Consider the following 21,712-nt stretch of genomic DNA (forward strand, 5'->3'; position numbering starts at 1 on the left):
GACTTGCAACTTCAGCAAGTCCATCATTAGCTTATGAACAAAAGGTATTCTCTGACTTCCTGAAAATGGCCTTCTGTATAGGTCCCATCTACATCATAACTGAATATTGTCGCAACGGAGACCTGGTGGACTATCTACACAGGAACAAGCACACCTTCCTGCAGTGCTACAGTGAGAAAGCCAAGCAAGAAGCAGAATTGTATGGGAATGGCATGCGTGTGGACCGGCTGCAGAGGTGCCTGTAAATCTGATTACAGTATCTATTTATATAGTCATACTCAACTTATATCAATAGTGAGGCCGAGTTTATAAACACAAATATAACAAATTGAAAAATCCACTGATACAGAAACCTATGCAAAAATTCATTGAAAAAGAAGAATAGATTTATTCTTTGATGAGCCACAGCATTGAGGATTAGGAGTTTTGTGTTCTCCCCAAACCCTGCTTCTTCTAGTTATAATTTTCCTAGTACCCTGAAAAAGATCTTCAGGGATTACTTCTCCTTTATAAACAGAATACGATTAAAGTGAATTCAACTCAGATTGGACTTATTCACTTTATGCTATTTTTTAATCAGAATTCTCTCATATTGAATACCAAAAGGAACCGAAAGATATCCTGGCAGTTTTGCTGCATGGCCCTACTGAAGCCTTTGCAACATCCTGGAACCTAAGGCCTTGGATAGGATCATGCCTCTGCAGTTCTCTGCAGCTCCCTTGACCCATCATTTCCCATGGTTCATGGAGGAGTTGTTGGTTCTAAAAAGGTTAAGAAATGCTCAGAGTGCTGCTGGAGGAAAACTTAGAATAACTCTCACTAGATACAACTTAGAGCTGCTATTAAAGTCTATCTCATACAAGTTAGACTGGTGAAACAACATATTATGGCCCAACAGCGGCCAGCAGAGCTGACAGCAGATTTGGACAGTAAGGTGGTTGGGGAGGAACATGGGCCAGTCCTGGAGTCTGGGAAAGGCTTTGACGAGTGCTCTGTGTCGGAGGCAGAGATGGGGACAGGGCCATCTGACAGTTATCAGCTGCCTTTGGAGTCAGACATCAGTGAGGCAGAAGAACAGCTAGAGCCTGTTCCCAGTGTGCGCATGCGCAGAGTTGCCAGAGGAAGGAAACAATTGAGGAACAAGGGCTGACTTGGGAGTAAAGCCAAAGGTGGACAGTGAATGGCCCCTCCCCTAGAGAATAAAAGAGGAGCGAAAGGGGAGTGGGGCTTTTCAGGAGACAATTAATTCATTCCGGCATGCTTCCAAAGTATTGCAGCATCTGAAAGATATCGGTCTGGCCACTCTCCAAGCCTGATAAATATCTATCTTGAAAGACGGTTGGCTGGGACTTTGTTGGAGAGGAAATTCATTGTAAATTAAATAAAAGGGGTTTATCGGGATGAGGACTCGGCTTCGTGCTGTTGGGGAAGCCTAGGTCAGAACACAACATTACTTCTCCACCCTTATTGTATCCCCAGTGTGTCACCTATCAGCCCTTTACTGGCTCACTCAGTCCCTCCTGGGACAGAGGTGCTCAGATGATCATCTTCAGGGCTGTACAGTGGAATATGTTAAACACCTGATGGACAAAATTGCTTGGATTCATTCCAGGTTGGATCTCATGCATGGAGCCAGTCCATATGATATGCTGGGAAGGGGTATTACCTGGTTACCTGGGAATGGTTTGATCCACCAGCCTGGACAACTTTTGTCCAGTTTCCAACCACCCCTTTTTTGGTGAAGGTTGTAAAAAAGGTGATGGCCTAGCACCTTCTGAGGGACTTATATAAAACAAATGATCTAGATCCTTTTCAGTCAAGATTCAGGCCTCGTTATGGGATGGAAACAGCATTGCTCACACTTGTCAATGATCTTAGGCAAGAGCAGAATGGGGTAGTGCAACCATCCTTATTCTCCTTGACCTCTGGGAGGCTTTTAGTACTATCAACCATGGTATCCTTTTGTATCAGTTATGGGGACTGAGGTTGAGAAGCACAGTATTGCACTAGTTTGGCTCCTTTCTCCAAGAAAATATGTTAATAGGAAGTGAGAGTCAGGTGCACCTTTGACATATGTATGTATGTATATTTATTTATTTTATTTTATTTATTTGATTTGCCAATTGTTTACAAGATAATAAGTATAAGTGTATACATAGTTGTGAATACATGAAATGGGTACATATAAGAAAAATAAAAGAATAAGAGAAACAATAGGACAGGGACGGTAGGCACGTTGGTGCGCTTATGCACGCCCCCTATATATATATGTCTCGGGTACTATATGTCTCGGGTACTGGAAAAATAAGCAGGCGCACCTTCCAGGACTTTCGTTATGAGGTTGGTGAGTGAGAGAAACTCCTGGTGTGCTGGAGCCATTTCAGGGGGAAAGGGAGCAAGCTTTGCTTTCCACAGGCACTTAGAGACTTCATTAACCTGCTAAGGGAGAGAGACTCTTTGCCGGGGTCAGCTATAGGGACTGAGGCTGGGTGGCACAGTTTTGCGCTAGTTTCGCTCCTTTCTCCAAGGAAATGTGTTAATAGGAAGTGAGTGTTCCAGCCCTCGGCAGTTATCTTTTGGTGTGTCACAGGGCTCAGGGCTCTCTCCACTCCTTTTGAACATCAGCATGAAACCGCTGGGTAAGATCATCTGTCACCATGGGTTGATGTATCTGCAAGTATGTTGATCATTTCTATCTTTTAATATTGTAAGCTGCTCAGAGTTGCCATGCAGTAAGATGGGTGCCTAATAAATTTTACAATAAAATAAATATAATGGGGAGGTAGTTGGCTCCTTTAAGATGAGTGTTATTTCATCTGAAAATTACTTCTAAGTTGCAATCCACATATACAGAAATTGTCTCCAACATGAATCAGCAGACTTCCAAATATATTGGAACATAGCTTATAAAAAATAACAGTGAACTGTTAAGTCTGCTTTTATTATGCGCAGGATAGTGCAAGGAATATTTTGCATGTGAATTGTTCTTATGCAGTGTAGGAAAGCAAGTATATATTTTTGTCTATATGCATTCTATATATATGTACATAAAAAATGAAAAGCACAAACATACATAAATGAAAACCTATTTTTTAAAAGTAATTTAAATTTGAAAGCTTCTGTTTAAAAGCAAAAAAAAGAAAGAAAGAAAGCACGCGCATTCCAATCAACATTCCAGAGTAAATTGTGTTGCATGTACCAAATGAAGAGAGAGATTTCAAAGTTTTATACACATGAAATCTTGCCTTGGGAAAGGATATTCAGAGATTCTTCTAGTTATGGTACTTTCCATGCATATATACAGGGTGTTCTTAAAAGTCATGCCCCACAGACAATTTATTATTTAAATTACATTAAGTGTTTGAATTGGTCCTCCGATAGTCCTCTGACCTAGATCACAGCTGAACCCAAAATTACGGTCATAAATTGTGCCAGTCATTAAGTGGGCGATCATGCACTATTTTGCGACCATTAAGTGCAAAATCATTAAGTGAAACTAATGTCCACAATGGTTTTGTTTTTTTACCAGAAACTGAAAGTAAACATTAGTTTTGAAGAAAAAAGCATAATAAATTGTGGTCATATGACCACAGAATGCTGCAAACAGCCATAAATATGAGCCTGTTGCTCAGCAACCAAAATGTAATCATGTGACCATGGAGATGGGGATGGTTGTCAGAACTTTGAATTCAGATTATAAATAGTCCTGGGAAAATCTGTTAGAACTTTGGTCACTCTGACCAATCGTAAGTCAAGAATTATCTATACATTTAACCCCTCTTAACTCATTTGAAGCATGATTTTTGAATATTCCTAAGTACCATAAGGTTCTCTCTGAAAAAAAAGCAATAAAACATTGTAATAGGCCCATGGAGCTTGACTTTTGATACATGCTGTATACAGATAATGCTCTTCAATTACTGATAACAGCCAAGGTGCTTCATAACTCAGATATTTGACCACATGCGCATAGTGCATGTCTCACATGCAGTAATCTTTGATTCAGTTTTGTTGGTAAATAATGTGTGTATAAATCACAGCAATTAGTTAACCTTTCACTTGAAATATTTCTCTAGTTTCCATGAGGCAATCATCATATTTTGCTTCCTTTTCCTGCAAAAAATAATTTCTCTTGCACTTTCCCTTTTCTTTGTCTATGGGTAGAGCTTTTACTATTGTAAACAAATAATGGGGAAAGAAAATACTATTTAAGTTTTGATTCTTACCTTCCTGATTTTATACTAGAGGTGGCTTATTATCAGGAAACTGTTCTAAGGGTACAAATGGTTCAAAAAACTTATCCCTCTTTGCAGCCATACATCGGTATCCGTAGAAAGCGATGGGGGCTACATGGACATGAGTAAGGATGAATCATTGGATTATGTGCCCATGTCTGACATGAAGGGTGAAATCAAGTATGTAGACATTGATTCTTCCAATTATGGCGCGACCTATGAGCTAGACAGCTGTTCACCTTCAGGTAAGAAATTACCAAAAAAACAGTTTGCATAATTACAAAAAAAATGAAGTTTTGTTCATTCTTAAGAATTCAGAAGTAGTTCAGAAGTAGTTCTCAATTTACGACCATTTGTTCAGCAGCCATTCAAAATTACAACAGTGTAGAACAAAAGGATTTACAAGCCTGTGGCCAAAGTTACAACAATTGCAGTGCCCTCATGGCCATGAGATTGCAACCTGGGTGATGGAAACCCATCCGCACTTACAACCGGTTACCATGCACCTCAAAAAGTGTGTTCCCTGATGGGCTTTGTTAGGAATATAAGTCACCTAACAGATATTTGGGTTAGAAATATATAAACCAGGATAAACATTTTAATACTGTCTCTTTAAGAGCATGCTAAAAACTGCAATTGGATGTGGTTACTCAAACGGCCATAAGATGGAGCCAGAAACCTGGGTTGTTTTAGTCTTTGTCTTAGTCTCAGAAGAGAGTGTGTCTGAGTATCTGTTTCCTTTTGTTGGAAAATATTGCCGTTCCTCCATTTTTACTAATTGACTGATATTACTGGATTTAATGTAAGTCTGTTACTGAACTGTTTTTTGACACTGGACTTTGATATTTGGATTATTTCTGGATTGAAAACGGACTGATTTAACTTGTGAATGACTTTGGATTGCTTATTTTGGACTTTGCGTAAACCTTTCTGGAAGTAAAAACCTACATTTACTGTACAGTGTATGTGTGCTCTGTGTGTATTATTCCAACACTACTCTCTATACGTCTCCCTGTATGCTCTCATTCTCCTAACGGGGAATTACCTCAACAGGCTTCCCCAGAAAGTAAATGGGGAAGCTGAGCTGGCAGGGAAGATCTCAAAGTGCTGCTGCCTGTCAAGAGGACTCCCCTCTGGTTTCTGAGGGCTGGCTGTAAAAGGCCCTTCCAGTTTTTCAGCCACGGAAGATTTGTAACCCAGGAGCAGAGAGGCAAGTCTCTCTGCTCTAGGTCTGAAAATCCTGCTGAAAATCTTGTTAACAGCTGGAGGAAAAAACAGCAGCTGGAATCCCGGGGACTTCCAGTTTGAAGGGCTTCGGCAACAGACAGAAATCCGTGATCGTGCACGGTTTCTGTCTGGGCTCGCCGCTGAAGCGCCCCAAGCTGGCTGGTTTCGGGGCTAAGCCACCCCGTAGAGGTGGTGAAGAGAGGGGAGACTGCCAGCAGGATGGAGGAGAGCCGCATCTCTCCTCCTCAGCTGGCCATTACTCCCTTTCCCAAAGGCGGTTGCAGCGGTGGTCAGAAATGGCCACCTCAAAGAAGAACTCGACCAGAAAAGAATGTGCAGGAGGAAGATAAGAAGTGAAAGTTTTGGCTGACTGGGTTAAATTGTAAAAGCAACAATCAAGGTACCCTGGAATTTAAACTTACAAAAAATAACATCGCTCCCAAAGAAGAGTCGGAAGCAGCGAAGGAAAGTGAAAAGGGAAAGGTTTGGCTTTTTTTTTTCTTCTCTCTCCTTCCCTATACTGACAACTAAGAGACTTAAATAAGAAATTGGAAAAATCCGCTTTGACATCAATAAGCAATTAAGCTGAAAATAAAACAAAATGCCAAAGGGATAATAAAGATTTCTGGACATTAAAAACTTTCTTTTTCATAAGCAGGAAGGGAGAGAAAAAGAATAAGGGCAGGATTTGGAAGAGGGAGGAGACTGCCTGGAATTAAAAAGAATCTAAAGTAAAACTTCAACAAGACTTCTAAAACATACATTTTAACTGAAACTTTGCAACTAAATAGTAACCCCAGGAAGAGAAAGTGAAAAAAAAAGAGCAAAAAAGAAACAGCTTGCGTGTATTTGGATTATTTGGTGATTTTTGGATTTTTGGTTATGATATTTGAATGACTAAAATCAATCGGGTGGTTGTTTAAAAATGTATACAATGGCACCACTTCTGGATGAATTGAAAATGGAACTTAAAAAGTACAAAGAAGATGCACAAGAAGGGAAGGGTTCTTTTGGCTTCGTTTTCAATTCTTAGAAATGGAGATTTGGAACTATGAGAAACAACAAGAAAAGACTGCAAAACAAGAAGACTGGGACAAAGAAGAAGCCATCTTTAATGAACAAGTAATTATATGTGGGGAAGAAAAAGGAAAGGGGGGAAAGAGAATGGAGAATTTAAGACTTAAAAAACAACCAAAGAAAAGAAAAATAATTCAAAAATAAGTATAATACTGGAAAGCAACAGAAAAGGGGAATACAGAAGAGAGAAATAGAGGTAGAGAGACAAGGGGGTAAAAAGGGGAGAGAGAAGAAGAGTGGGAAGAAGGAAAGGAAAAGAAGTTACAAAGGACCGGGGCAAGATATAGAGAAACAGGACCTATTTAGAGATAATGGGTGAAAATCTAACTGAAAAAGGGATTCTGTAAAGGTACATAAGATTGTATTGTTATATTAGTAATAGAAATAACTTTAGAAAATTGGAAACAACGTATGATTAAAATGAGGGATAAAATAGTGTAATTTAGTGAAATGTTTGTGAATAAAATAAGTGAAATAAAATAAATGAGAAAATTGAATTAGGAAGGAACGGGAACATTTTAATTAGTTAATGTTTTATAAAATATAAGTGAAGAGGGGGGGAAATTAACTATGGAAAGCTTATAATTGTTCCCATAGAAGTATGATATTTAATTGAAAAGTAATGTTAAAGATGTTAAGACTTTAGTGAATATTAATATTAATAATAGAATTGAATTGGAATGGAATGTTGTTTTAATTATATATATTAAAAAAATAAATTCTTTTTTTAAGAATACAGTGTGTATTTTAAGAATGTACCAAGCAGAATCCGAATGGAAGTTATGTATTATATTGAATGTTACAACTTTAGGGAAAAGATATAAAGGCGTCATACTCCAATCAGTAACTACAGGAGAAATTTTGTTTAATGAGAAAAGATAATAGATAATTGAAACAGGACAGACAAAAAATATAAATACAATGATTTGAATTGAGATGAGATAATTAAAATAAAATTGAGAAAATTAAAAGAGGGGAGAAGCTATGTAGAAAATGTAAAATAGTAATAAGATATGGAATAGAATATAAAAATGAGCATGAACCTGAATTTGTGTCTGTACGAAGAAATATAACCCGGGATTATGCTGCTTTCAAAAAAGATGTTTTATTTGTATTTTTTTTCTCTTTGTGAAAACTCAAATAAAATTTACAAAAAAAAGAAGAAGAAGAAGCTGGAATCCCCAGGCATATCTGCCATGTTATCGGTCAACAACCACTGCTATTTTTATATTGGGCCTGAACTAAGCAGCTCATTACAGGTGCCATCAGTGGACAACCCAGTTGCAGCCTTGGTTTCTTCCTCATCAAATCTCGCTGACCCAGAGGAGGCATTGAAGGTGGAGGACAAGAGGATCAAACAATCCCTCCAACATACCCACCAGGTGTCAGTCAAGGCTGCTTCGGCTGCCTCATTCTTTATGAGGGGTTCCTTACACTGGCTGCATCAGCTGCAAGGCAGAGTCCCCACCATGGATGTCCAAGTGCACCAAGACATCCATAAGCTGGTTGTAGTGGCTGAATTTACTGCTGATGCCACTTTAAATGATGCCAGATTTGCTTCCAAGGCCATTGCCACTTCTGTCACTGCCCGCAGAATGGTCTTGCTAAAAAACTGGCAGACCGATGGGCAGCAGAAGTGGAAGGTGGCATCAGCCCCTTTAAAAGGGGATAGATTGTTTGGGGAGGTCTTGGACCCCCATCTAGTGGAGACCAGGGATAAAAAGAAACACCTTCTCTCTCTGGCAAGGCGTTCTAATTTCAGAACAGTGCCTTACTCCCAAAGGTCAACTTTCAGTGCTGATAGCAGCGCCAGGACACAAAGGCCTTTGAGACAGGCCTTCAATCGCTGGAAACGCCCCCAGAGAAGAACGGCCAGAGATAGGCCTCAGTTTCAGGCAAGCAGCCCTTTCGTGGGGGAGGAAATCGCTGTCCCCAGCACTCCCACTAATTGTGGCAGCAGTTCTCCCATTGGGGGAAGGTTATCTATTTTTGCGGCCCAATGGAAGGCTACTACATCTGATGCTTGGGTCTTAAAGACCATCAGGCAGGGCCTTTTCCTAGAATTTAGGTCACAACCCCCCAGATTTTACTTGCCTTGCCCTGTTTCCAGGGAGGCATCTTGTAGGAAGCTAATGCAACAGGCCATCCAACACCTCCTGGATATTCGAGCCATCCAAGCAGTTACATTGAGTCAACAGGGTAAGGGATTCTACTTCTAGCTGTTTGTTGTTCCCAAGGCTTCTGGGGGATGGAGAGCCATTTTAGATCTTAACTGGCTCAATAATTTTTTGTTTTACAAGCGTTTCTGGATGCATTCGCTACAGTCTATTCTAAAGAGTGTCAGGGAGGGTGACTTCCTTATCTCAATTGGTTTAACAGAGGCTTATCTGCATATCAGAATTTTTCAGGCATACAGAGAGCACTTACGCTTCAGCTACGCTGGGAAACACTTCCAATGTAGGGCTATGTCCTTTAGTTTATCTTCTGCACCCAAGGTATTCACTAAGATCCTGGCTGCATTGGCAGCTTGCTTGAGGACCATCCCAGTAAGAGTGCAGTGTTACCTGGATGACATTTTAATCCAATCATCCTCTCATGACTGGGCCTTAAGGGATCTCCAAGCGACGATCTCCCTGTTACAAGACCATGGTTTCTCAATTAACCATAAGAAAAGCCATTTCTCACCAACCAGATGTTTATTGCATCTTGGAACAAAGATTAACACTGTCTTGCAAGGTATTCCTTTCACAGGAATGCAAGGACAGAGCATGGTGGGGGAGGTCATAAGAACGGATAAATCCCCTTTAGCACTTTTATCACAACTCCTAGGGAAAATGATTTCTTGCATCTCCATAGTGCCTTGGGCTAGATGACACTCTAGAAAGCTTCAGTGGTTTCTCTTGCCCCACCAAAAGGTGGGCAGAAGTCACTCGTCTCTCAAAGTCATTGTTCCTGGGACGGTCAAGCAGTCCTTGTCATGGTGGGCCTCTCAGGCTTTGCACGAAGGTCACTTATTCAGAGTGCCACCCTGTATGGTAATCACTACTGATGCCAGTCTCTCCGGCTGGGGGGCTCATTTGCAGTCACAGTTGGCTCAGGGCCAGTGGTCTGTTTTAGAGAGAGGAAAGAACATCAATTGGTTAGAATTGAGAGCGGTAAAATGGGCTCTCAAGAAATTTAGAAACACTATCCAGAACACACATGTCCTAATTTTAACAGATAATGTCACCACCAAAGCTCACATTAACAGGCAGGGTGGCACCAGATCAATTAATTTTGGAAGCTGAATGTCTGGCCCTTTGGGCAGAGAGGAATCTCCTGCCTATAAGGGCAGAACACATCTCGGGGGTAGAAAATGTGCAGGCGAACTAGCTTAGCAGGGCCAGGATTGACTCCTCAGAGTGGAGTATTTCCCCTCTTTTATTTCAGGAGCTGTCACATCTGTTCAGACTACTGTGGTAGACCCCCATCCATCCAATGCTAAACTTCCCAGGTTTTACACTAGATTCATGATCCAGGGGGCAGAAGGGACCAATGCCCTCAAGAGCAAGTGGCCTCAGTGTCTCCTGTATGCTTTCCCTCCTCTTCTGCTGCTGCCAGCGGTAGTCAGAAAGATACTGGAGGAGGAGGAGGTCATATTTCTGGCTCCTTACTGGCCCAGATGCCCTGGTTTGCGGGCCTAGTGAACCTCTCAACCACCTAGCCATGGAGGATCCCTCCTCGCATGGTGTTGTTACACCAAGGGGAAATATCTCATCCAGAACCTCAGTGGTTTCAGTCGACTGCATGATGGTTGAGTGGAATGCGCTTAGGAGATAAGATATATCAGAGCGGGCTATACTTGCATTCTAGTGGCTAAGAGACCATCAACCAGTCGCAGTCTAAGACCAGCAGGCTAGGGAACAGCTTTTACCACACAGCGGCTTCCTTGCTGAACTCCTCAGTTTGTTTGTTCCCACACATATGCTGATGCTTCCCTTGATAATATATGATGTATTTTGTATAATTCTCTGTGCATTTGTATTTATATTCAATGTGTCCATAAACATTTTGTACAGTTGTATATGTTCATATATGTGCAGTCACACTTATTTTTGTGTGCTCGTGTACATACATTTTGTTGTGTTTTCCATTGACATATTCATAGATGCCTTGCATATTTGCATACATATATTTATATTTTACTGTTGTTTTGCACTTCTGGTTGGATGCTAACTGCATTTTGTTGCCTGTATCCATGGCAATGACAAAAAAGTTGAGTCTAATCTAATCTAATCATATAGGGAACCACTTAGAAGGTCTTCTTCTAAGAGATCATCAACCAGTCGCATATATGGAACCACTTGGAAGGTCTGTCATGGGGCATCTAGACTAAGATTTTCTCTCTACGGCTCCGGTAGCCAACATATTGAACTTTTTACAAGAGGGTCTTTACAAAGAGCTCTCAGCAATCACCTTACGCAGGCAAGGGGCTGCCTTTGTCTTCAGTATTATACATATATAGGAAGGAGTCCTTGTCTCTGAACCAAACCACCCGGAGATTTATAAAAGGAGCCTCCAACCTTAGACCAGCTGTGGTTCACAGATTCCCTACTTGGTATCTGCCTAAGAGGTCAAGGGCCTTAAGGTATGACTCATTTGAGCCTCTCAGATCTACTAGTTTCACTTCCTATCTCTCAAGGTAACCTTTCTAGTAGCCATCTCTTTGGCTGGAAGGATCTCAGAGATAGTTGCACTTTTGGTAAAGGAAAATTTGTGTATTTTCCATCCAGATAGAGTTGGTTTGCAGTTAGAACCATCTTTCATTCCTAAGATTAATTCTAGGTTCCACAGGGCTCAAGAGCTTATTCTCCCAAAATTATATCCCTATCCTACCCACAGTTTGGAATGGGCATGGCTCACTCTGGAGGCTCATAGATCATTAAAGATATAAATCCAGAGAACATGTCTTATCTGAAAGTCTCAGGCTTTTTTTGTGTCCTTCCAGTCAGGCACATTGGGGTTGAGGGTGTCTCCGTTGACAGTGGGCAGATAGATTAGGGTTTACATTGGTAGGACCTATCAAGGTCTCTTCCAGTGTCTCGAGGGGTGATGGCTCATTCTACTAGAAGTGCAGCAATGACTGCAGCATAGGCTACTCAAGCACCCATGGAAGAACTTTGTTGAGCGGCTACATGGTCTTCACCATCACCCTTTATTCAACAGTACTGCTTGGAAATTTTGGCATCGACTGATGCAGCCTTTGGCAGGAGGGTTCTACAGAGAGTGTGTGAGTGCCAGTACATATGACATGCTGGAAGGGGTCTTGCCTGGTTACCTGGGAATGGTTTGACCCACTAGCCTGGACAACTTTTATTCAGTTTCCAAACTTTTTGGTGAAGGTTGTGGAAAAGGTGATGGCCAAGCACCTTCTGAGGAACTTAGATGAAACAAATGATCTGGATCCTTTTCAGTCAGGATTCAGGCCCAGTTATGGGATGGAAACAGCATTGGTGTCATGCCCCTGTCGGAGTCTGAATCTGAGGAGGAAGACAAACAGCTGACGGAGTGGGAGCATGGCTCCGTTAGCTGTGGAGGAAACTGGGGAAGGGCAGAGCAGGGGAGAGGTAGAATAAGGGAGAGGGAATTCAGAGGAAGACCCAGGCCCACCCCTCTTCATCCTAGGGTACACAGGTAGGAACAGAGAAAAGAGCAACATCGGTTGCATGGCTTATGGGGGAGGAAAGGGTCCTGATTCCCTTTATTAGCCACAGTTGGGAAGAGAGTTTAAAAGAAATGAATGCTGAGTGCGGTAGCTGCTGGGAGCAAATGTGAGTTTATCTTGTGTTGATGCTTATCTGTGTTCCTAGCATCTTTCCAACTTCCCAACTGAAGTTGCCTTCACATCTGGAATTCCTTCTCCTGCTGTGCTGGACTAATTACCTCATTTTGCCTTGATTAGACTTATAGTTACAGTTTTTGTTGACCGCATTTTGGACTTGATTCTCTGCAGCCAAAGACTGTTCATGGGAGAGTTTTTCTCCAGCCAGAAGGTAACCAGGACATTGGGGGCAAAGTTGAAGCTAATAAAAGGACACCTACTGATTATATGTGTTGCCTTTGTGCCATGCTCTGGGTCATCACAATTGGTCACACTTGTCAATGATCTTTGTACAACCATCCTTGTTCTCCTTGACCTCTTGGCAACTTTTGGTACTATCAACCATGGTATCCTTTTGTGTCAGTTATGGGGATTGAGGTTGAGAAGCACAGTATTGCACTAGTTTGGCTCCTTTCTCCAAGAAAATATGTTAATAGGAAGTGAGAGTCAGGTGCACCTTTGACGTATGTATGTATGTATGTATGTATGTATGTATGTATGTATATGTCTCGGGTACTGGAAAAATAAGCAGGCGCACCTTCCAGCACTTTCGTTATGAGGGTGGTGAGTGAGAGAGACTCCTGGTGTGCTAGAGCCATTTCAGGGGGAAAGGGAGCAAGCTTTGCTTTCCACAGGCATTTAGAGACTTCATTAACCTGCTAAGGGAGAGACTCTGCTGGGGTGCTCCATGGTATCCTTTTGGGTCAGCTATAGGGACTTAGAAATTCTGTTGAAAAGAATTAGATTGAATCAGGAGATAAAAGGATTAAAAATTAAGCAGAAGAATAAGGTTCAAGCCTTTGCAGATGATCTTGTATTCTTTGCAGAAGAACCAATAGAATCAGGACCAAATTTAATTAAAGAAGTAGAGAAATGTGGGGAAGTGGCCGGCCTAACAATTAATAAAGATAAAACTAAAATGATAACAAAAAACTTAACAGATAGTCAAAAAAAGGAATTAGGGGAAGTAACGGGCTTACAAATTGTTTTAAAAATCAAGTACTTGGGAATTTGGCTTACAGCAAGATGCTCAACAATAAAAGAGGATAATTATATAAAGTTGGTACAAGAAATAAAAAGAGATTTAGAAAAATGGGGGGAAATACAGTTATCGATGTTAGGGAAAATTGCAACTATTAAAATGAACATCTTACCAAGATTATTATTTCTCTTTCAAACGATTCCTGTAAAATTGGATATATATTTTTTAAAGTGAATTAAACAAAATGACTACAAAATTTGTGTGGGCAGGAAAAAGAGTGAGGATAAAGTTCAGTGCATTACAGGATAATAGATGTAGAAGTGGATTTGGACTCCCTGCATGGGAAATATATTATAATGCGGCAGCCTTAATGTGGGTTAAAGATTGGGTTAATTTGAGGAACAGTAGAATATTAACTTATAATATTATATTCTTAGAAGGGCGTGATCTGCAGGCGGGGTGCCATGCCTTCATGTGGAACCCAGGAAGCAAAACTTATACTCATTTTAATAGATATGTGATACGAAACTCATTAATGAGAATCTGGTGAGAAATTAAGCACAGACACTATATGAAAATTCCAGGGTGGGTATCCATTATGGAGGCATTGATACACCCCAATGAACTAGAAATTGGAAGTAGGATTAAATATTAAGATGTTTTAGATTCCAAAGGAATGTTTAAAAGAAACCAAGAACTCAGGGACCATGGGGTAAAGATGGAATGGTGGCCATATTTACAGCTTAAAACAAGGTATAAAAAAGATGTAAAGGAACATGGAATAGACATAAAGCTGAATCAATTTGATAAACTTTTAGAGTGAACAGATGAAAAAGCAATTTCAAAAATGTATAACTGCTTATTGGAATTTGAATTGGCAGAGGAAATAGTCAAGGCCCCAATGATAGCATGGGCAAGGAACGTAATATACATAATATCAATTTGGAAGACTGGGAAAGAATTTGGAAGCAAAACTATAAATTAACGAAATCAGCGGTCTATAAAGAGAACCAATATAAAATGTGCTATCGGTGGTATCTGGCATCTTCAAGATTGGCCAATATGTATCCAAATTTAAGCCCACTCTGTTGGAAATGTAAACAAACAAGGAGTATCTTCTTCCACACTTGGTGGCTTTGCCCGAAGAGTAAAAAGTATTGGGAAAAAATATGAATATGGATAAGAGAAATCACAAACATTCAATTAGAACTCAAGGCTGATTTTTTTGTTGTTGTTGGGAATAATAAAAGGTGAAATCGCAAAAGAAATAAAATATATAATTTTACATATAATCATTGCAGCAAGGATAGCGTTAGCTCAATGTTGGAAGGGTGATCAGATGCCAACAGATAACTTGATAATCCAGAAGATCTATGACTGTATGGAAATGGATAAACTCACCCAAAAGTTAAAAGATAAGGAAGACTCAAAATATTACACAGTTTGGGAAAACTGGTATAATTGGATAAAGGATAGAAACCAGCGAGTAAACAGATAGGGAAGGGAAAATATAAAGAGGTTATGATAGGAGTATTTACCAGATATAGGAAGTAAGTATTGGAAAATTGTTTGATAAGAACACACTGTCTAAGCAATTAGAAATGTTTATGTTTTTATGTTTATTGGTTATGTATATATTTTTGGTATTGTATTTTATGAAATGTTTTGTACTATGTATATATATATTTAATATTTAATAAAGTTTATTTTTAAAATTAAAAAAAAAACCATGGTGTCCTTTTGTATTAGCTATGGGGGCTGAGGTTGGGTGGCACAGTGTTGCACTAGTTTGGCTCCTTTCTCCAAGAAAAGGTATTAATAGGAAGTAAGAGTCAGGCGCGCCTTCGGCATGGGTATGTCTCCGGTACTGGGGAGAAAAGTGGGTGCACCTTCCAGGACTTTTGTTATGAGGGTAGTGAGTGAAAGAGACTCCTGGTGTGTTCAAGCCATTTCAGGGGGAAAGAGAGCAAGCTTCACTTTCCATAGGCATTTAGAGACTTCGTTAACCTGCTGAGAGGGATAGAGTGATTCTTTGCCAGAGTTGCTAGTGCTCCTAATAAAGGGAATGTTTAGTTAAATAACCGTGTGTTTATCATGTTTGGAAACCAAGTCAGAACACCTGGCTTCCCAGCATGCACTTATTTTGAGAGTGCGGGCTGATGGGTAAAAGGGTTGGATCAGCTTCAAAACAATATAATGAAATTTGTCCCTCTGGCCACTAGATGGGGCTAGAGAGCACCAACACTATACAATGGAGCCTTGGGTCGTGACTATAATCCATTCCTGGACTCTGGTCATGACCCGATTTGGTTGTGTCCAAAAGCATGACCGACTGCGCATGTGTGCAGTTAAAAAAAATGGTGCCGAAGGGGAAAGAGAATCTTTCCCCACCGATTTTGTTCACCACTTGATTTTTGAATTGTGACTTGATTCAAAAATCGGGTGGATTTTTTGTTCGTCACCCAATTTGATCGCGAACAGGAATGTTCGCTACCTGAGGTTCCACTGTATATAAAAATTGTATGCTGAGGCATGATAGACTGCTTCACTCAGTGACAGATTCTGGCCTTAATTGTGCTTATAAGTTGGGTGAAAGAAGCTTCTGATTCCATTGATCGTATTTCCAGAATCTTATCTTCCAGCAAGACCGTTATAGTATATGTGTGCAGAAAGGTTTTATGTCTCTATCCTTTTAAAAGGTGATTTAATAAACATTGTATTATTTTATATTTCCAGCTTCAGAAAAAGTGACCTTGATCAGCGAGTCTCCTCTCCTCAGCTATATTGATCTTGTTGGAGTTAGCTTCCAAGTGGCTAAGGGAATGGAGTTCTTAGCTTCTAAAAACGTAAATATATTTGCACTCAGGATTATATAACTATATTTATGGATATTTGGTTTCAAAGGAGAAGGGGACATAGTTGAGTATGTGTTTATGCTCAAGAAAGAAACAGAAACAGGTGGAGGTGAACAAGGGTGATTCTCTCAAAAGCATAAATAGGAGGGCTGTTAATTTAGGTGTTACTAGACTTTGGTATGTTGTTTGCTGAGACATTACTGCAACCTTTTTCACAACCAGCCGTGTTTACCTAATCCCCCTGCATGCACAAACCAAAAGCTATGACATTCAATAAGACAAGACTAGCTTAGTATGTTCAGATCCTTCAAGCCAGTCCTTCAGAATACAGATTTGATAGATCATGAATGGGAAGCTGACTGTTGGTTTGTATTCTTCCTTACCAATTAAACAGAAGATTTTCTGAATATATCTTGCTTTATATGCTCCCAAACCTGGTTAACTTGGGGGAATTAAGCCACCTTGGATTAAATGGAGGGGTTCCTCTCCTTCAAGTAGCAAAAAAAAAGTTTTGTCGTGCAGCCTAGTAAGTATCACAAAAAATCCAATTAATTGTGTCACAAAGTTCATTTCAGACACAATGGCTCACTCATCAGCATGTCTGTGTTGTCATAATCTTGATTGGTGTTGAGCCATTTTGGTCACGTGAGGCATTTGGCTCATATTGGTGGCAAGGAGATTAAAAAAAGACTAAAACTTGTGCAGACAAAGAAACTGCTTCTAAGTTACCACATAATCTGCAGTTGTTTTTCCTGAAGTGCATTCTTACAAGCCAGAATGTCACATACAGTATGTATGTCACAAGCAATTGCTAGTACCACAAGGTTTAAAAAAATATGGCTGGGAAACATCCTGAGCTGTAAGACAGAGAATTTATCAGGTTCTACCCAGCAATGAATTTGAATAGCAAGATAGGTGGCAGATACAGTACATGTAATAAATAATGAATTTGATGGATGAAAGAATCACAGCATCTCAAAGTACAAGGAACTAATTCTGCAATGTAGTATGAATTCAGCCTTTGTAGTTTCTAAAACTCAGCATGTTATGTGAGCCAGGCAATGGTGGCTATTCAACAAACAGTGGTTAAGCAAAAGATGGCTTAACATGAAATATAAACTTAGTGTCCAAAATCGAATTCTCTGATTTTGTATGATTCTGGATTCTTTGGAACCATGGGTATAAATGCCACAATATAGTAAACAATGGAAACAAACTATTTCTTTGTTTTTCTGTTCCCTTGTGACTGGTTGCAGTTCCTACTTCCACACACGTGCTTGTGTGTGTGAACCAAGGCAAAAGGTAGAACGGAGCAGCCTTAGATTTAACCCAAGACCGCTACTCTTTCTTTGAACAAAGTGTTGCATTAATGGAAGTATGAATGTGTACTGTTGTTTTTACCTAAAGGTTGTCCCAAAAAGTGAGGTGGGAAGTGTATAAATTTAATAAATAAATGTTAAACTGACTCCAAATATGCTTTGAGCAACCTGTGACAGTGGTGGGGTAATGGTCTTAAAAATAAGTATCGTAGCTAAGGCACTGCTACTTGAATTTTTGTGGGTCTTCTTGCACAGTCTTTGCAGAGTATTTTAAAGGATAATAAAGTTAACAAAATGAGGCTGTGGTGTCAGAGGACAAAATTAAGTCATAAAGCTTAGACAGCAGTATTTCCACATCTTCCTAGAACAGCTGCCTGAGCACTTCATCATATGCATTACATGTCTCACTGCATGTTGTGATGTTGCTTTGTTCTGAGGAACTCTGAGGCACAATAATTACTTTTGAAAGAAAAATTAGGACATCCGAGATTTATGTCTATATGCTCAATATGTCTTTTCCCTATTATCTAGTGTGTACACCGTGATCTGGCTGCGAGAAATGTACTGATCTGTGAAGGGAAACTGGTGAAGATCTGTGACTTTGGCCTAGCCAGGGACATCATGCGGGATTCAAATTATATTTCCAAAGGAAATGTGAGTAGCAAGATTACCTGGCCTATGGGTGGTCCCTTTGACCAAAATAGGAAGAGTTAAACATACATTTAGGATCCTTGCTCCACCTGACCATGGGAAGGCACATGCCCACAAATCTAAATTTCTTAGGAAATCTACATTTCTTAGGGAAGGCACATGCCCACAAATCTAAATTTCAAATCCACAAGTATTCTGAAGATTTGTTTTGTTTGGCTAGCCATATACCCACATGCAGCCACCATTAAAAGAGTAGGAATTATGAATTCTCAGAAGACATCTTCTTTATTATGTTTTAATTAGACCAAACGTAGCCTGAATAGTTATGGCTTTTTGATTGTTGGTGGTATCGTGGAAAAATCCAATGAAAGAAACAAAAGACAGCAACAAAGACAACAATTCTTACTTTAAAATCAGAGGTTTATTTCACTAGTAATTTAGAACATAAACAACCATCGTAACAGAACTTACACTAATAACCCATTGCAATGAGATCCACTGTCATAGCTGGTCCAGGAAGAACAGCTGTAGGCCAGTGGCCCGAGCTGATCTCCAGCTCCAGTTTATATACCTTTCTTCTAATGGACACTTTCTTGCCACATTTCATAACTCATTTCCTTGTTCTTTCTTGCTGATCATTTACTTTCCACATATACCCATGTACATCTGAAACCTCTATCTATCTAATAAGTTTCCTAACAAAGATTGTGGGCCCGCAGCTTTCAAATACACTAGAAAGCAGTTAAGTCTTGTGTCTACAAAATGTACACTGAAAGTTCCACAAGTTTGGCAAAAGTTTCATGTTGGTGTCTAGGATGTCTTCACCAAATCATAGACATAACCATCTAAGACCAGGAGCCTCCCATCACAAAGCAAGGACATCTAACAATAAATGACCAGAGATTATTTTGGCCTCACCCACCAGATAATTGAGCCTGTTTTGATATTCTTCATGAAGATACTTCCATATTTCTAAGTCTCTGGAAAGATTAGCTTTTTCCTGAATTTAAAAAGAGATTTTCACCAACTTGGCACAAAACAACGAACATTACATATGCATGAAGGACAAGGATGGCAAATGATTCCAAGACAAACAGGAGATCCTGCAACGATGGCAGGATCATTTCAGTAAGATCTCCAACATTGAATTCCCACATCCACCAATTCCAGAAGACACACCAACTCATGAGCCCATTTCACTCATAACTGAAGAAGAAGTCAACAATGTTGTGAACAGAATTAAGAACATGAAGGCCCTTGGACCTGACAATCCATGGACTTCTGGAAACTAAAGGAAGTGTGAGACACGGATACCTTGGCTGACTGAGTTCCTCAATGCTATAATCAGTATAATGAACACTAGCCATGTTCCTTACTTGTTGATTGGTCAACAAGCCTAACAGTTCCCATTTTCAAGAACAAGTGTGACTCAGTTAACTATCACCAATCCACCTTTTGTCTCACACTATGAAGATCTTTGAGAGGATCCTTGATTAATGCATTTGCAGCATCGCCCAACTCACCATCAAACAATGTGGTTTTGTTAAAGGATGTGGAACAACTGATGCCATCTTTGCAGCCCATCAGTTCATAGAGAAACACCATGGGAAGAGACAACCACTACATATGGCATTCCTAGACCTGGAGAAGGTATTTGACTGTGGCCCACCAGAGCAGAGCTGGCAGCAGATTCAGACAGTGAGGAGGTTGAGGAGAAACATGAGCCAGTCCTGGAGTCTGAGGAAGGCTGTGAAAAATACTCTGCGTCAGAGGCAGAGATGGGATCAGGGATGTCTGACAGTTATCAGCTGCCTTCAGATCAGACATCAGTGAGGCAGAAGAACAGCTGGAGCCTGTTCTCAGTGTGCACATGTGCAAAGTTGCCAGACGAAGGGAACTGCTAAGGGACAAGGGTCGACTTGGGAGTAAAGCCACAGGTGGACAGTGAATGGCCCCTCCCACAGGAAATAAAAGAGGAGTGAAAGGGGAGACAATTAGTTCATTCCTGCATTCTTGCCAAGTATTGTGGCATCTGAAAGATATCAGCCTAGCCACACTCCAAGCCTGCTAAAGGTCTGTAAATTGTGAACTATCTGTGAAGGACTGTGGGCCAGGGATTTGCTGGAGAAGAATTCACTGTAAATTAAATAAAAAGGGTTTATTGGGACAAGGACTCGGCTTCATGCTGTTGGGGAAGCCTAGGTCAGAACACTCACTAATTGTCATGCCCATGGTGGAGACTGACTCTGAGGGAGAGGAGGAACAGCCAACAGGGAGTGGAAGTGTGGCTCCAGAGGTTGGGGTGGAGGCTGGGTGTTGAGGTAATTCCCCATTAGGAGAATGAGTGCATACAGGGAGACGTATTGAGAGAAGTGTTGAATAATACACACACAGCACACTAAAATTTATATGACAACCATCCACCCTGTTGCACTGTATGTCACTGAATGCTGGGCAGCAACAACAGGGACTGAAAGCTATCTCCATGCCATGGAAATGTGAATGCTCTGTTGGATATCGGGCATCTCCCTTCTTGACCACATCACAAATGACACCATTCGACAACATTTTGGTGTGGCACCAATTAAAGAGAAGATGAGAGAAGGCCAGCTCCGCTGGTGTGGATATGTCCTGAGAGCAGCACCTTCCACCGTTGCCAAGACTGCCTTCTGCCTACCTACTAGAAGTCAATGGCCAGCGACCTCGTGGGAGTCCAAAACCGAGATGGCAAGACACCATCAACAAAGATATGCAAACCACAGGCCTGCGTCCTGGAGACACAGCTGACCATGCAAAGTGGCACTCAATGATCCAAAAAGTGGACCTTGCACTTGCGGGAATATGCTAGGAAGATTTTTCACCAATTTGGTGGTCTCCTTATATTTAGAACTATAATCTGTATAATTCCATGTCATTGGTTATCCTGGGAAGACTGGTTGGAGTTGAAATCTGAAACATCTAATGAACTTCAGATTGCCAATCATTTCTTTTCCGCTAATATTTATATAAGGTAAAAGTTCCCCTGGCACATACGTGCTAGTTGTTTCCAGCTTTAGGGGGCAGTGCTCATCTCCATTACAAAGCCGAAGAGCCAGCGCTGTCTGAAGATGTCTCCGTGGTCATGTGGCCGGCATGACTAAATGCTGAAGGCGCACGAAACGCTGTTATCTTCCCACCAAAGAGGTCCCTATTTTTCTACTTGCATTTTTACATGCTTTTGAACTGCTAAGTTGGCAGAAGCTGGGACAAGTAATGGGAGCTCACTCCGTTAGGGATTCATACCGCCAAACTGCCAATCTTTCTGATTGACAGGCTCAGTGTCTTAGCCACTGAGCCACCTTTTAATATCTATATAGCTATATCTATATCTATACAGCTATATCATTAACACAGTACAACTTGAACATAATATCATTATGGATACAGATAAGCAAGCTCCCAAATTCCTCATTCATAAAACTTAAATTACCCTATTGATCTTAGCATTCCCATGCTGATCACTTTGT

General features: G+C 40.5%; 1 protein-coding gene across 3 annotated transcripts in view; it reads left to right on the forward strand.

Annotated features, from left to right (window-relative positions):
- PDGFRB (platelet derived growth factor receptor beta) overlaps positions 1 to 21,712 on the forward strand; it is a 96,904-nt gene that overhangs the window by 66,556 nt on the left and 8,636 nt on the right. For 2 of the 3 annotated variants that reach the window (XM_087955181.1, XM_087955180.1), the window contains 4 exons: positions 82 to 241; positions 4,314 to 4,480; positions 16,118 to 16,227; positions 18,087 to 18,209. In XM_087955181.1, coding sequence (XP_087811307.1) covers positions 82 to 241; positions 4,314 to 4,480; positions 16,118 to 16,227; positions 18,087 to 18,209 — 560 coding nt within the window. The remainder of the gene's footprint in view (positions 1 to 81; positions 242 to 4,313; positions 4,481 to 16,117; positions 16,228 to 18,086; positions 18,210 to 21,712) is intronic. The other variant, XM_026686246.2, reaches the window with a different exon arrangement.

This window comes from Notechis scutatus, chromosome 2 (assembly GCF_049901735.1).
Source record: "Notechis scutatus isolate UNSWTSFEM ecotype Mainland chromosome 2, rNotScu1.2, whole genome shotgun sequence".
NCBI classification, from domain to species: domain Eukaryota; kingdom Metazoa; phylum Chordata; class Lepidosauria; order Squamata; family Elapidae; genus Notechis; species Notechis scutatus.